General features: G+C 38.7%; 1 protein-coding gene across 1 annotated transcript; it reads left to right on the top strand.

The window, feature by feature from the left end:
- The first annotated feature begins 308 nt into the window (after positions 1-308).
- On the top strand, positions 309-15,638 carry LOC140148104 (cytochrome c oxidase subunit 5B, mitochondrial-like). Its single transcript, XM_072169961.1, has 4 exons — positions 309-455; positions 12,271-12,344; positions 12,988-13,096; positions 14,945-15,638. The coding sequence occupies exons 1-4, from the start codon at positions 371-373 to the stop codon at positions 15,052-15,054; spliced, it is 378 nt and encodes a 125-aa protein (XP_072026062.1). The 5' UTR covers positions 309-370; the 3' UTR covers positions 15,055-15,638.
- Positions 15,639-16,047: the final 409 nt, after the last annotated feature.

Raw genomic sequence — 16,047 nt, 5'->3', positions numbered from 1 at the left:
CTGTCCCACTTAACCCCATCTTACCCTACATGTTATTTATTTTACTTGAGCTCCTCTCTATAGCTATGGCCCATAAAGATAGGATCGTAGAAGGCCGTGGTGATTTATATCTTACCTAATTTTGTTATTACATTTTGTTACATTTTGTTAGAAATTTTTAGTTTTATAAAACTCCTGTGTTATACATGAATGTGATATGTGTACATGCAACATGCCAAAGAATTTTAACAGTCCATTTCCGAGTGCCGGTCAAATAGCCGCATACAAGCAACGAAGTTCAGTAAAAGGTCAGTATTGTAGGAGTAAACCATTTTTGGATTGTGCTTCTAGAGATTGTGTTGGCCCATCCGTGCTCTCTGATCATTTCAAAATGGCGTCCCTCATGGTAGCAAGAATTGCCGGAGTAACTGTAAGACGATGTGTTTTACGTCCAAATGTGAGGACGATGGCAAGAGGTAAAGTATTTTGAAGTTGTTGAATTTGCTTTTTCAGAATATGTAAAAAGATCTACACAAGGAAATCGGATTTGGTGAGAAATCGTTGTTGAATTTTGGCCTAGGAGATACGTGTGTTCAAAACCGGTCCAACGTACAAACCTGCATGCTTGCTCGAGAAACACTAGCCACGAATGCCTCGAGCATTCGTGGCTAGTGTCCTTTCGTATCTAATTTCGGGGGGGTAAACATATTACGTAAGACCACATAAATTATAATGACAATACAGCATGATAAACATACCCTGAAATAACCCCGCTCTATCTAACTTCACTTACCATTCTGTTACTATACGTGTTGGTGGCATAATTCCCAGATAGTATGTCCCATTTTAAGTGTACTCACATGAATATTTCGGCACAATTTGTGATAAAAATCGCTCCCTTCTTTTCCGGTGATCGCATGTTCAATGGATAACACGTGAATAGTAGGACTCGTCAGCTCTGGCCCATGCCAACTCGACCACAAACTAACTCGGCCCCTGTATCAACCCACTTGGGTTTTTATGTGTAGATGCCATGTTAATTAGAAGACGAATGTGCTGTGGCTGTGCAATGATTATGAGCCCCCGGAAAATTTCCGAACGACCCTCCAAAACCGCTTGACCCCCCCCTCGTCCTGAAAAGTCACTTGTCCCCCCACTCGCCCACCAAATAATAACTTGCCCCCCCCCTCCGTGCCAAAAATTCCCTCTACTTTGTACTCTTTTAAAACAGATCAATCAAAATTCCTTTTTGTTAAATTGTCCATTTATGATGTTACTAGAGTGCGGTGTAAAGTCACCACAGAATTAGTTCTGTGAAAGTCACTCACATAGGGCGTGGTGTACAGTCACTTACGGAGCACAGCCAATTACATTGTTTGTCTTTATTGCTATGTACCATCTACCAGGGTGCGATCTAAAAAGTCACTCACATAGGGCGTGGTGTAAAGTCACTTACAGAGCACAGCCAAAGCCAATTAACTTGTTTGTCTTTATTGCTATGTTGTGCCGTATACCAGGGTGCAGCCTAAAGTCACTTACATAGGGCGTGGTGTATTAAAATCACTTACGGAGCACAGCCAATTAGCTTGTTTGTCTTTACTGCTATGATACACCGTCTTAAGTCACCTACAGCACCCTGAATAGGGCGTGGTGTAAAGTCACTTACGGGACACAGCCAAATATGACGGGAGATGGAGAGAGAGGAGAGCCAGACATGATGGAGGCTTGAGAAAATAGGGACGATACTGACCGTGCCCCCCCCTCGTATGCTGGCTGCGCGCCTGGGTACCGTACAGGTCCAGAGCCAGCCATCGGTACAGGCGTATACGATGGCGGAAATTGGGACTCGAGTTCGGGTTCGAAAAAAGTCTGAGAACTGGATCGAGGGAGGGATTTTGAAGGTCGGGTTTGAAGGGAGAGAGAGAGACAGAAATAGAGTGAGAGAGGGATTGAGAAAGAACTGAGAGAGGCGCAGTCGTGAAAGTCACCCAGATTTTAAAGTTTAATTTTATTTAAACCTCATGCTAAAAATGTATACTGTGTGTTGACCACTTTTCTTCAGATCTTCAATCATTAGAGATTACAACACTATACAAGTTTGCACAAAGTACATGATCTGATCGTTTATATGATGGCTTTATAAGTGTCACTTTTTAAAACAAAAAACTTTTTAATCAGTGGGTCACTGTTGTGGGCGGGGCTAAAAGTAATAGCCAGCCAATTACCTTTTCCCATTTGCTTTAGACAATTTTGGTAAGTGATCTAAATCAATTCCCAGTTTCCCACGCTATTGAGAATGTGGCTAGACATCTCGGCACCTTGCCATGGTATATTTCCTGGGAAAGTCCGCTTATTTACAATATTTGCGGTGAGCTTTTGCGAGTTGAGCGGTTAACATAAAGCGATGGTTTGGTACTACAGTCATGGTAGGGGAGAGCGGGGAGTGTTCGCCCTAGGGGCAGGTTCGCCCACCCCTTGTTTCTCAGCACTACGGCTATCGGGGAATTTGGTGATGACAAAATTAGGTGACATAGGTCATTATAAACTTCTCATATTAGCTACGTGACATATAGGGACGTGTTCATCGAACTACAGCCAAAACAAAAAAATTACACCAAAACGTAATTTTTTCTTGCATTAATAATGTTGTATTATCATTGATACATAAATACAGATGGTTTTAATGGAAATCTGTATTGGGAACATATGGGATTTGTCAAAGATTTAATGCAGTTATAAACTCCTTATTCGATTTGTATTTTTCATACCCTGAAGAAAATACAAAAATGTACATCGGGGCACGTTAAGCCCTTTTGAGGATGGGGCATGTTAGCCTATATCTTCCCAGGCGGACTTACCCCAAACTGGAGGCGGACCTGCCCCATCAGCGTATTATGGAAATAATTTATAATTATACCATTAAACAAGGTAAAACTGCTGAAAAGCATGTTTTTTAAAGTTATATGGTATCAGTATTACTCATACCACCGTTAATGTCCTAATCCATAATCTCCCCGAAGTTGTAAACATGATACGTTTAAGCTCACTTTGGACCCCTACATTTTACCCTGACCCAACCCCTGCAACAAATTTAGTGACTCCCCAGAAGAGAATGAATGCTCTGTATACTCTTGCTAAATGTTTGCATTTAATATGTTAATGTTATGCAATGTTTAAACCTTTTTTGTGATTAGGGTGAACTTACCCCACCATATAAGGGCTTAACCTGCCCCAATATGGGGCAAGTTCGCCACTTTGCAAAACTTTTTGTTTGCTCTGCCCTGTTGCTATTGTAAGGCCTATAGTTCTGGGATTGTGGCCGTATATAGCTAAGACATAGGGCTTTCACGTGGGCTAATCAGGTCATCCCTAACATTAAAATTGACATCGCTAGGCTGGTCAGAAAAATATAGGGCGAACACTCCCCGCTCTCCCCTACAATTTACATCATGATCATGTTGACGCATTGTTTTGTCTCACGGCGAGGTAAGGGGCGCACCATTAGATGCTCGGGGGTAGGAAGTTGGGATCGGGAAGTTTTTTAATTTCATGCATTTACACACAGAAGGTGGGGAAGTTTTGGGTTTTTTTAGTGTTGGTGGGGAAAATTTTTTTAAATATTATTTCATGCATTTATACACAGTTAGTTAGGTGGGGGAAGTTTTGGGGTTTTTTTAGTGTTGGTGGGGATTTTTTTTTTCTTGCACGTTTTTTTTTCTAAAAAACTTACTACCCCCTCCCCCGAGAATTCTAATGGTACGTCCATATTTTTGCCAATAGTAGTTTCTGATGAGGAGCATTGTAGACACCCGGTCAGTCGTGAGCAATTATTTTTTTATTTTGAACAAATTGGATAAAATTACTTGAGTCGCAAGGGTTTTACACGGTCGGTCGGGTTACCAGAAATTTTTGTTTAGCCTTATATAATGATGAAAAATGAGCAAATTCGCGCAAAAAATTGCTATTTGAAAGCTATATGAATATGAGGTTCATTTTTCTGCACTAACTGTGACATTTCCACCCTTGACATCAACATTTTTTTTTTTTGCCAGTGGAACATTTTTCTCAGCAATCTACCAAGCCTCCCCCCTTGATATCTAATGGTGCGCCCCTAAAACGTGGTTTTATACAGGGACCGAATTTGCATGTGGTCGAGTTTGCCTTGGTCGAAATGCCCTGGACTGGTTAATCGATCGACAAAAATAACAGGTGTTATCTGAATGAGGTAATCTCGTACCTACTAAGTGACTGTCCAGTCATAAATCACCAGAATTTACGTGTGTACAATTATCTCATAGGTTGAGATTATTTTCCACGATGTGACAGCTGCGATAAGCAGCACTGTAAGCAGCGCTGAATTAGGCTTCATATATCATCTCATTTTTGAGGATCGTATGTATCAAAGATGTCAAAAGGTAGGGTTGAACTTAATTAAGCTTATATGACACGCTTATGAAAGTGTGTTTGTGAACCATGAAGCATTTTATCTATGTTTACATGCCGGTGCAACTTTGTGTATCGGAAGCCCCCCGATTTAAGATACGAAAGGACACTAGCCACGAATGCTCGAGGCATTCGTGGCTAGTGTTTCTCGAGCAACTGCATGCATGCATTGAGTGAATGCATTTAAAATATACATGTACATGTATGTACGTGTGTATGTGTAGTTCGAGGTTGCTGAGATTATCAGATATTCTCCAATATATTCATGTAATGGGACGTCGATATATAGTGTTTTTGGAGCCTGTACGTATACATGTATACCTGCACCACAACGACAAGAAGCGGCTCGCAAAAAAATAGTTTTTTCGCACACTCTCACACTATTCGCACGCACATTTGACATTAGACCTGACCTAACTTAAGTATTTCCACCAAAGTTGGCGATAGTAAGACTTTTACTAGTTGAAGCTGCCGACTCAACCATATCCAGATGCAGATCATGCATGCCATGCATGATCTAGGTTAGGGATGTTCATAACATTTTGAAGTTCAATATTTTTAGCTGAAAGTTCTTTCATTTGAAAGCGAATTAAATTACCTAAACAATAAGGGGTCAATCATGTTTCTAGTGCATATACTTTTGAAGTTACAGACAAAAATAGTGTCATCAAATTGCCCAAAATTTTGTGTATGAAATTGTGACAGCAGGCACATGTACATGCACACTATTGTATGTGACCCCAGATGACCTCCTATTCCTTAGGGGAGATTGGGGTTAGTTGAAACATTTTTCACAAAATCGTCTTTTTAACGCAATCCAATTACTTTCAAGAAACACTAACCATATCAGTATAAACATATACATACATGCTACAAATACAGCCTTAAACTTTATTGGACCTGCTTATGATTATTCATATAATCCAATTTGAAAATTTGAAAAAAAGTGTTTCAACTAACCCCACCCCTGGGGTAAGTTGAAACATAGGGTGGGGTTAGTTGAAACACGGCTTGTAAAAATTTCAAAATAATTATTATTGTGTTGTTAGGGTTATACTTCCCTTGAAGGCACCCTTTAACATACAATCAGTGTGAAAAATGAATAAATAAATATGTGGGAGTGCGGGTCAATACTTTGGACACAAGGTGACGAGTGTCACCATGGACCAAAATATGAGAAGCCTAAAATATTATAAAATGTACTTTCTGTGTGCACTTTTTGCTTGTATTATTGCTTTTTAACCATATTAAAGTAATATTGAAGAAATGGTAAACATGTTACAAATTTTTAAAAAGTCAAATTTTTAACCATATTTTTCTATGCGATTTTCACGTGTCAACTAACCCCACCTCAAAAGTTTCAACTAACCCCGATGCCTATTTTTACATTTCAAAGTTCATTACACAAAATAAGAAATACAATAAAACTTTTATTTAACATTATTCTGGGACTTACTACTAGTGCTTATGATACTCAAAAAATAATCCCTGAATCTTCAAACAACATGGAGATAACGATCTTTTCTGAGGGGTATAAAAATTAGTCAGTAAGTCAAAAACAGATATTCCTTTCCCAAGCCAACACTGGTGGGGCATCAGTGCTGTTGCTAATTTGGTGGATGACCCTTACTAATACCTATTACTAGGTGCCAGTATTTTACCAAATTAATCTTTTGTGTCAGAAAAAAAATACAATGTTTCAACTTACCCCGCGTTCCAACTAACCCCAATCTCCCCTACTGTAAGAAAGCTGTTTTGGATGGTCTTGATTTACACACAAATTGCTTTTGAGCTAAATCGAGCGTCGACTTGGTGGAACATGGATTGCACTATGTGATAGTTTATGAATCCAGTATCATGCCAGTACCAACATAAGTCAACATCACTTAGGTTTTGGTTGTCAAAATTAATTTTTAGTGATTTTCTCCATTGAGCCCCACAGTAAAGCCATTTTTTTGGACCGTACATGCACATTCCACTTCCCTATGGACGAATAGCGCCACCTATAGTGTGTGATGTGAGCTAGCCTACCTAGGTATGCTAGGTGAATTCAAATTTGCCATCAAACTGCATCATTTTATATATCAAATTAAAGCCTTTGAGTAAACAAAGCCAAAACTGAAAACCTTTTTTTCATAGCACTTTCCGTAGCAAAGTTACATCTTGTCAAAGATTGACTTTCATCAAACAATGTCAAAAAGATTCAGCTAGCAAAATTCCCCAAAACGGCATTTCGGGGGAGTTTCTAGATCTTAGTCTCATTATGACAGCTTTTTTTAATGGAACTGCTATCAAAATCACTCTAAAATTCCATGTGCGAGTGACTTATCACCATAAAAAATCATATATTTGGGTCAAGTGAAGTACATGTATAGAAAACATATTTATGTAGGTTTCTTTCTTCGGGCACAAGTTTTAAATTTCTATGTAAAAATGCATTGACATTATCGGCGAATTTGGCTGACTAGCAAAATTATGTGTTTGCCTGGCATACCTACATGATCTTACTTAGTACAACTTACAAGGAACTTATACGATGTCCTTATTCACAAACTGATACTATCTGTCCATCGTATAAGACTGTTACCGTACGGCAATGTGGTAAAGGAATATTACACAGTCAAGAATAGGCTCCATCATTTTTTATTATGATCCTCCCAGTCTCCCAAAACATCAAAACATCAAAAGCGTTGCACTTATACTTACTTAAGGCCGTATAAAATTAATGTTTTGGTTCTCGTCCAGAGGATTTTCATGAATTGATGAGGGAGGGAGGTGTTTATTTTGTTTTGTTTTTTTTCAATGTAAAATTAGCATTGTCAGTAGTTTTCGGTCTTCTCCAACAGTGCTCGAGGAAACGATGAGGCCCTTTTTTTTTTTTTTTTTTTCAAATGTGAGATTCTGAGGATAAACCCCTAGAGTACCACAAAAAGACTTGGAAGTGATGCTTGTTCTCTAAAACTTATTTATATGTATGAAGATTTCATAAATCATTCCAAAGTCTAAAAAATTGAAAAATCTAAAAAAAAAAAAAAATCTGACAAATCCCAGAAATTGAGGAGGGAGGGACGAGAACCAAAATATTAATTTTACACGGCCTAAGACTGTCCTTTTTCACATAACGCAGACAAAGTAGGGCCAACTTGCCTAGAAATGGTCAAATTTTGGCAAGAAATATCTCTGTGTAATCCTATGTAAGTCCCATATCACATCGTTATCGGCGATCGAGGTTTTTTTTTCTCTGAAGTTTGGTTGGTACCCACCAGCGTCATGCATGTGACATGACACAGCTAAAATAATCGACCTGGAATCGGGGATCGTTAAAACGTCAACAAATTTCAAAACACAGTAAGCAGTAAACTTAATGGCGAGCGGTCCGAATTTTGAGCCATACAAGTTTACGTGGTGAACTAGATCTTACTCAAGAACTCTAGCTTCGAATTTGCACACGATAGTAAGTTACGCATTCGATGCTAGAGTACCGTAGGCCTACCTTACTATGGCTTTTTGGTCGGACAGCGGTGCAATTTTTACACCGGATGTTATTTATTTTGTCAATGTTGAAATTTGGATGAAAGTTATTTCGATGTCGATGAATCAACTGTATCTTTTGATTTGAGCAAGATTTGCGTATTTTGGACAGTCTAAAATTTTGCTGAAGAGTAATTTTAGCAACATTTTTGATGTAATCGCCTGTCGTGATCGGCTGTGTTTACTTCTGAACTTCCATTGCTTTACACGGTGTCATGCTTCAGCGAATCCGACTAGATTTTGAATGCAATGGTCTCTAGCCTAGAATGTGAAGCTATCGGTGAGCAAATTCTTGGCTCGAGTTCTCGAGCAAGCATGATCGTCCTCCAGTGCAGTGTTTTCTATCAACATAAATTCATGATCAATCTTCATTTATTAACCAGGTTTAAACCGGTCAAAACCTTAACCTGATTTGTATTCTAGAGTTAAATGAAGTTGATGTATTGTATGTATCATAAACTATAATCACTGCTTGGATAACAATAGAATACTAGAAGGTTATATATTTGTACACAAATACGGCTATACCCGCATGTTATCGGTTTAAAAACTTAGTCCTTATTTGCTGAGGACTTAGGTTGCTGTTGTCAGTCTCTCTAATTCACAGTGAAGCTATGCAATTTGATAGATTGAAATTCATAATATGCAATTTGATTAGGGGAAGGCTATTCCAGAGGGAGCATGTAAATTAAATGGAACAGCCATTTCAGAGGGAGTATGTAAATTAAATAGAACAGCCTATGTATTTTGGGATCATGTCAGAGGGAGTATGTAAATTAAATGGAACAGCCAAAGGTATGTTATTTGAATGGAACAGCCTTAACGCTTCACACATGGCATTTCCAATTATCATCATCTATAATTATTATAGGCCTAATACGCTATTGAAATTCACAATATGCAATTTGATTAAGGGAAAGCTATTCCAGAAATAGTATGTAAATTAAATGGAACAGCCATTTCAGAGGGAGTATGTAAATTAAATGGAACAGCCTATTTTGTGGCCAGTTCAGAGGGAGTATGTAAATTAAATAGAACAGCCAATGGGTATGTAATTTAACTGGAACAGCCTTAACGTTTCTGTCATCTATATTATTATAATTACGCTATTGTCTGTGAATGGGGTGGGGTGGGTATTATTAACAATATAATTCTCAGGTGTAATCTGTGTACAAACTCTGAGCCCTGAAGCTGCTTTATTTGATGATAAGAACGACCCTTTTTAACATTTGGGGCCCCGCCCTGGGCCCATAATATTTGACTTATGAGGCTCATGTACACATGTTGAAGTATAATTCTCAAGTGCTATCAGTAGACTCAAGCTGGGCACTGTAGCTAATTTATTTACTGAGTAACGGCCGGCCCTATGTGTTAGAGTTTGGGGCCCTGGGGCCCATAATATTTGACTTATGGGGCACATGTGCATATGTTGAAATATAATTCTCAAGTGCTATCAGCAGACTCAAGCTGGACATTGTAGCTGCTTTATTTACTGAGTAACGGCCGGCCCTATGTTTTAGCGTTTGAGGCCCTGGGGCCCATATTATGTGACACATGGGGTTCATGTATACATATAACAATATAATGCTGAAGACCTATTGGTGTACCAAATCTAAATCCTGTAGCTACTTTATTTGCTGAGAAACGACCGGCCATTTTTTTTAACATTTGGGCCTCTGGGGCCCCTAGCCTAAACCATCTGGGGCCAAAATGGGCAAAAGGCACATTTACAACTTCGGGCCCATACATGTGCCACATATGAGCCCTAGTGTCCTTGTAGTTTTATACATGTAGCTAGCCTTGTCAATCTGTTGCCCCTTAGTTTAACATTTGGGGCCCTGGGGCCCATAATATATGACATATGGGGCTCATGTATACTTGTATATATACCCCTGGAGCTATCAGTGTACTAACTCTGGGCCCTGAGGCTGCTTCATTTGATGAGAAACAGCATGCTTTGTATTTTTACATTTGGGCCCCTGGGGCCTGTGACCTTTGACCTCTGGGGCCAAGATGTGCAAAAGAAAAATCTACGGGGGAGGGCCCATAAGTGTACCACATATGGGCCCTAGGGCCCTTGTAGTTTTAGCGTTGTCAATCTGTTGCCCCTTATTTTAACATTTGGGGCCCTGGGGCCCATAATATATGACACATGGGGCTCATGTATACTTATATATAGAGTACCCTGGAGCTATCAGTGTACTAACTCAGGGGCGTGAGGCTGCTTTATTTGATGAGAAACAACATGCTTTGTATTTATACATTTGGGCCCCTGGGGCCCGTGACCTTTGACCTCTGGGGTCAAGATGTGCAATAGATAAATCTACGGGGTAAGGCCCATAAGTGTACCACATATGGGCCCTGGTGCCTTTGTAGTTTTAGCGCTAGCTTTGTCAATCTGTTGCCCCTTATTTTAACATTTGGGGCCCTGGGGCCCATAATATATGACATATGGGGCTCATATATACTTGTATATATAGAGTACTACTAGAGCTATCAGTGTACCAACTCAGGGCCCTGAGGCTGCTTCATTTGATGAGAAACAGCATACTTTGTATTTTCACATTTGGGCCCCTGGGGCCCGTGACCTTTGACCTCTGGGGCCAGGATGTGCAAAGGATAAATCTACGGGGTAGGCCCCATAAGTGTACCACATATGGGCCCTGGGGCCCTTGTAGTTTTAGCGCTAGCCTTGACAGAATGATGTGTTTGATGGAGGAGGAAAAGGAGGAGAAGGAGAAGAAACCATAGGATGGCAATATACCCGTCCATGCTTCGCATGCGGTATAAATATGATTTATTTAATAATTTTAAAATAAATAAATAAATCATTACGTTAATTTAAAGAAAATAGATAAAAAAACCATCCCTTCAAAAGCCAAGTATTTACCAGGAAATGTTAATGAATGATATGAAAAATTACTAGTACTATTACCTCTTAATTAACATATTAAACAATGAGGGCTGTGAGGAGTTGGGTATATTTTACATGACACATTGATAATAAATATGCCAATATCTCAAAATCAATATTAGCAACATCCGATATAACCCTTAGCTTGATCGTGTCATAGTTTGAAGTTGCTATAGGCCCTATATATTATATATAAGGCCTATAGCAACTTCAAACTGCATTTTCTTTAACCAAGAAAAAGTCAATTTTCGGCCTTGAAAGGCGATCTTTGGGCTTGAATGACTCATGCGTGTAATTCGCAATTTTCAAATGATGCACCATCCGCGATAATCAACTTTTGAAAAGCACCCGAAACAAGGATTTAACCCTTGGCTAAAACAATACCCTAAACAGGGATTTTAATCCTTTGATCAAATGTCATACCCTAAATTTCCTTTCCGCGTATTAGCAAATTTTGCAATTTTGCTACCCTTTTTTCCAATATTTCATGTTTTTGACACCCTAAATTGCGTTACGCGTGTATCGTGCCTACCCACGAAAAACTACCCTTTTTACGCGTTTTCATTATCGCGGATGGTGTACAGGCCCCAATGGGAGTGACCCCCCGGGCCATAGACTGAGAAAAGAGAGATGGGAAAATATCATATTTTTGCCGCACATTTTCCGATCCTAGTCGGATGAGAGCTGAATGCGATGTGATATTTGGAAACGAAAACAAAGCCAACCTCTCCTAAAAAAGGCTTGCCATCATTGGCTAACGAGAAAACCAGAAGGAAACTGCCTTGTGATTGGGCCGCCTGCCTGTTGCGACCAGTGTTCGATTTACCTGGATTAGCATAGCAAAATGCTACTCACAATTTTGCAATTGCTACTCAAATCTAAAAGTGAGTAGCAGTTTTTGCTACACAAAAAAATATACGAAAATCGATCACTGGGCCCACTGCATTTGTCTACAAACTTGCAAGAGCGAGAAAAAAGATGATAGATACAGTTATGGCAGGAATTCCCCTGAAAGTAGGAATGTTTTGGCGATGGTAAAAGTTATACAAAAAAATCCACAAAATATAGTGAAAATAATTGCTACTCACAATTTTGGAATTGCTACTCAAATCTGAAAGTGAGTAGCAGTTTTTGCTACACAAAAAAATATACGAAAATCGATCACTGGTTGCGACACACGCCGATCGAAAACCGCATGGCAATGACCTCCCGAGTCATGACTTTAAAAGTCATCTTATTCTTACAGATGCGACCATTCTTGGCATGGTTTTACAAGACAAGCATTCAGAAACATTATTCTTTATGAAATTCTAGCCCTGAATTTTAAGCATTTTAATAATTACATTGTAGCTTCACTGCATACTTAATTATCTCTTCTGTTTTAATATTTTCATTAATTACAGCAACTATCCCAGGGGACTTTGAACATGCTACAGGTCTAGACAAGAAAGAACAAGAATTAAGAACAGCAGAAAGTGTAAGTACATGTATTGTATAGTCCACTTGACATCATTGTTTATCAACAAAGGCGAGGGACTGGTCTATCGATATGCTTGAATGAACCGCTACACTGTTCAATGGCAAATGGCTTTCTCGTACTATATGAAATGTGGTGGGCGATTTAAAATGCATGTGTCCTGAGCAAACTTTAATGCGTACGTACACTACAGGGCAAAGAACAATGGAAATTGCCATAATTTGCGTGCATACTTCCGGGCAATGACATCACATGTAAAAGTGGTCTATTAGTCTCATTTCCCTATGAAAAAGAAAGCCACTAATCACTCCAATAATGGTATTGGTATTGTGATTTTTGATCTTGATGGGCTATAGTAGGCAAGAAATGGGCCTGAAACAAGGCCCATAGCCCATTTATTTTGATCAACAGGGTGTGTAAAGTGTGCCAAAAGGGTCCATAATAACATCATTGAAGAGATTCATCAGTTCTTGGATCCTAGCTTAACTGCTGCCTCGGTCATGTGCTCCAGATACAACAGCCTTCATGGCTCTCATGTCAGCTTTACTGCCCCCTCCTCCTGTCATGGATTGGCAGTGTCATTGACAGACTCGATACAACCAATGCACCAATATTTGTCTTGTTTTATTTTTTTGTTCTACAGGATCCATTTAAGTTGCAAATACAGACGCCGCCATCATCAGTGGGTGCAAGTAAAACTAATCCTAATTTAATACCTTCAGCGTTCACAAAACGTATAGTAGGATGTATTTGTAAGTATACATTTAAAAAAAAAAATACAATTAAAACCAGAGAACCAAGACTCGATCACCATCTTACTGCATACATGGGGAAAAATTGGGGTATTTGTGCTTTGCTTGTGCGCGATACTAGATACACTGCATGTATTGACTGCATCTAAGGAGCGACACAGTGCGTTATTATAGTGTGACTATCACGCAGAGTAGTTTTTGTTCGTTTCTGCGTATTGTCGGTAAGGACCCAAAAACTCCCAATGTTTTCCCCATGACTGTGCTATTAATAGCACATAGCGGTATATATGGAGTCCTGGTACTCTATTATAGTGTGACTATCACGCAGAGTAGTTTTTGTTCGTTTCTGCGTATTGTCGGTGAGGACCCAAAAACTCCCAATGTTTTCCCCATGACTGTGCTATTAATAGCACATAGCGGTATATATGGAGTCCTGGTACTCTATTATAGTGTGACTATCACGCAGAGTAGTTTTTGTTCGTTTCTGCGTATTGTCGGTAAGGACCCAAAAACTCCCAATGTTTTCCCCATGACTGTGCTATTAATAGCACATAGCGGTATATATGGAGTCCTGGTACTCTATTATAGTGTGACTATCACGCAGAGTAGTTTTTGTTCGTTTCTGCGTATTGTCGGTAAGGACCCAAAAACTCCCAATGTTTTCCCCTTGACTGTGCTATTAATAGCACATAGCGGTATATATTTGGAGTCCTGGTACTCTATTATAGTGTGACTATCAGGCAGAGTAGTTTTTGTTCGTTTCTGCATATTGTCGGTAAGGACCCAAAAACTCCCAATGTTTTCCCCATGACTGCTATTGCACATAGCAGTATATATGGAGTCCTGGTACTCTGGTTTTAATTCTATGGTAGAAACTTTAGTAAAATGAGCTTTGTTCTCTAGTAGAATATGACTACAGATTGGATCAGTGAAGTGATTGACAATGACAGACTTGAATCAGTTTCAAACTACAGAGGTTATAAATGCTTGCAATCAGTGTAGGGCTAATCTCTTCAAATATATGCAACAATAATACAAGTGTTCATTAACCGTCAATGTTATGTAGTATTTTCTGATGTGAGTAAAAATTTAAATAACATTAGTTATCAATCAATACTCCCAGAAATGCAATTTAATTTCTTTCTTCTTTGGACATGGTTATGCATGTGACAGTTACACAAACAAGACGAATGAGTCATAATGTCATAGGCTAATTAATTAATCTTTGAGTTATTGATAAAAATTGGAGATCCATTCCTATGTGTTACTGTTACTTTAGTTGGAGAATCACTCATTAATTTTCACCAGAAGTTCCATTTTAATGGGGTTTAGAGCGGGTTCACACTAGGGTTTGAAAGTAAGGTGTTCTAGGTGGGTATGCACAAAACAAGTTAAACAAGTGGGTACTCTTTGCTTTACCTCATTGTTTTGACCAGGTATAAAATAAAGTTAGACTTGTTTTGTGCATACGGACCTTGATCTCGCTAGACCCCACACATTGTATTGCAACAGCATGTGTAACTTGTATTTGGCATGGATAACAATAACTCTCGGAATGGAAAGCCCTGAAAACTGCTTTGCTTCATCAATATAAATTTCTTGCTTGAAAATGGAAAAACATGCTAATTTATCGCGTAAAACACAAGTTAGTGCGAACCTTGGTTTAGAGTAGACAAACTTTAATAATAGCGTTTGCAAAGTGTGAATGAATAATGACCAAAAACCAAAATTAAAAGTTGTCAATGTTAGACTCATTCCTCTTAAGTTAGTGCTGCATACAAGAAAGTGTTAACTCTTTGGAAAAAAAATTGGTTAATGTTACATTATACTCTTTTCTTTGATTCTCAGGTGAAGATGAACAGACTTTCATCAAATGGATGTGGCTATACGACGGTGAACCGCAACGCTGCGACTGTGGTAGATGGTTTAAACTAACACAAGCCGAGCCGGTACAGTAACCCCGACTCTTGCTCCATAGGCTTTATATTAGTGTATCATATTTGGTTAAATATGATATAGTGTAATTTACCAAGTTGTTTTGTTTGCAATGAAATTGAAATAAGGGCTTGTGGGTTGTAAAGCTTGCTGGCTTTAAAAAAAACGTTCATAGATATATGCTGGAATTTATCAATGGCTTATAATGACTAGTTAGGCAGCCAATGAAAATTGTATTAATTTATCAGTATATTCATTGGCCGCACTAACTGGGGCACAGTATTTTCTTGCTACTTGCCAAGGTATTTGTTGATTAAGAAGTGAATCTGATCTTATTCAATTTACCTTCATTAGGAGTTACTTAATACATTGTGTTAATGTAGCCTTTATTCAGTTTTAAAATGCGTTCAATTGAGCCAGGAATATTGATGGCAGTTTGTTTTTACATAAATTTATCCGATCAGAAAACTTCTTGGTCAACAAATCAGCAAGTGTTTAGTAGCTTCATAAAAAAAATCCAGGGGTGTGAGTGTTGATGTGATGAACAGTTTATCAACTTCATGCGTATGTTATTCAGGTACCGATTTGTTTTATCTTTGTATCCTAGGATCATTAAATCAGATAAATAATTTGCTGAAGAAGTTAAATCCCAATCACACAAAACCGTTGTGTTATACATATATTTTGGTCATCACAAGAATTGATGGACTCTGTAACAGCATGAATGTGATGACTTTTCAAAAAGTGGTTATAAGTTTTGCACGTGCGTTCACCTCAAAATGATTGAAAGTAACACAAATATTATATATATATCCAGGTTTGTCTGATGTGACATGTTTGTTTCTCACATAGATTATTGAATGCAGGAAACACAAATGAATTCAGTCTAATATAGCAGTGTGTACTATGGCCCATTTGGCTTCTACTACATGTAGGCAGTGATGTCGGTGTGTGCTGCAGGGAGTACATTATTGACTGGCATATTTACACACATTATCAAAGGTTGATGTCACTGC

The sequence above is a fragment of the Amphiura filiformis genome, chromosome 3, assembly GCF_039555335.1.
Source record: "Amphiura filiformis chromosome 3, Afil_fr2py, whole genome shotgun sequence".
Taxonomy (NCBI): Eukaryota; Metazoa; Echinodermata; class Ophiuroidea; order Amphilepidida; family Amphiuridae; genus Amphiura; species Amphiura filiformis.
Note: the sequence above shows the minus strand (reverse complement) of the source record. Positions and strands in the feature narration are given on the sequence as shown.

Excerpts from the sequence above, each read along its gene's own strand:
- LOC140148104 (XM_072169961.1), top strand. The coding sequence starts at position 371 with ATGGCGTCCCTCATGGTAGCAAGAATTGCCGGAGTAACTGTAAGACGA. Across the intron at positions 12,345-12,987 it reads AATTAAGAACAGCAGAAAGT|GATCCATTTAAGTTGCAAAT; the intron begins GTAAGTACATGT and ends TTTGTTCTACAG. Across the intron at positions 13,097-14,944 it reads ACGTATAGTAGGATGTATTT|GTGAAGATGAACAGACTTTC; the intron begins GTAAGTATACAT and ends TTTGATTCTCAG.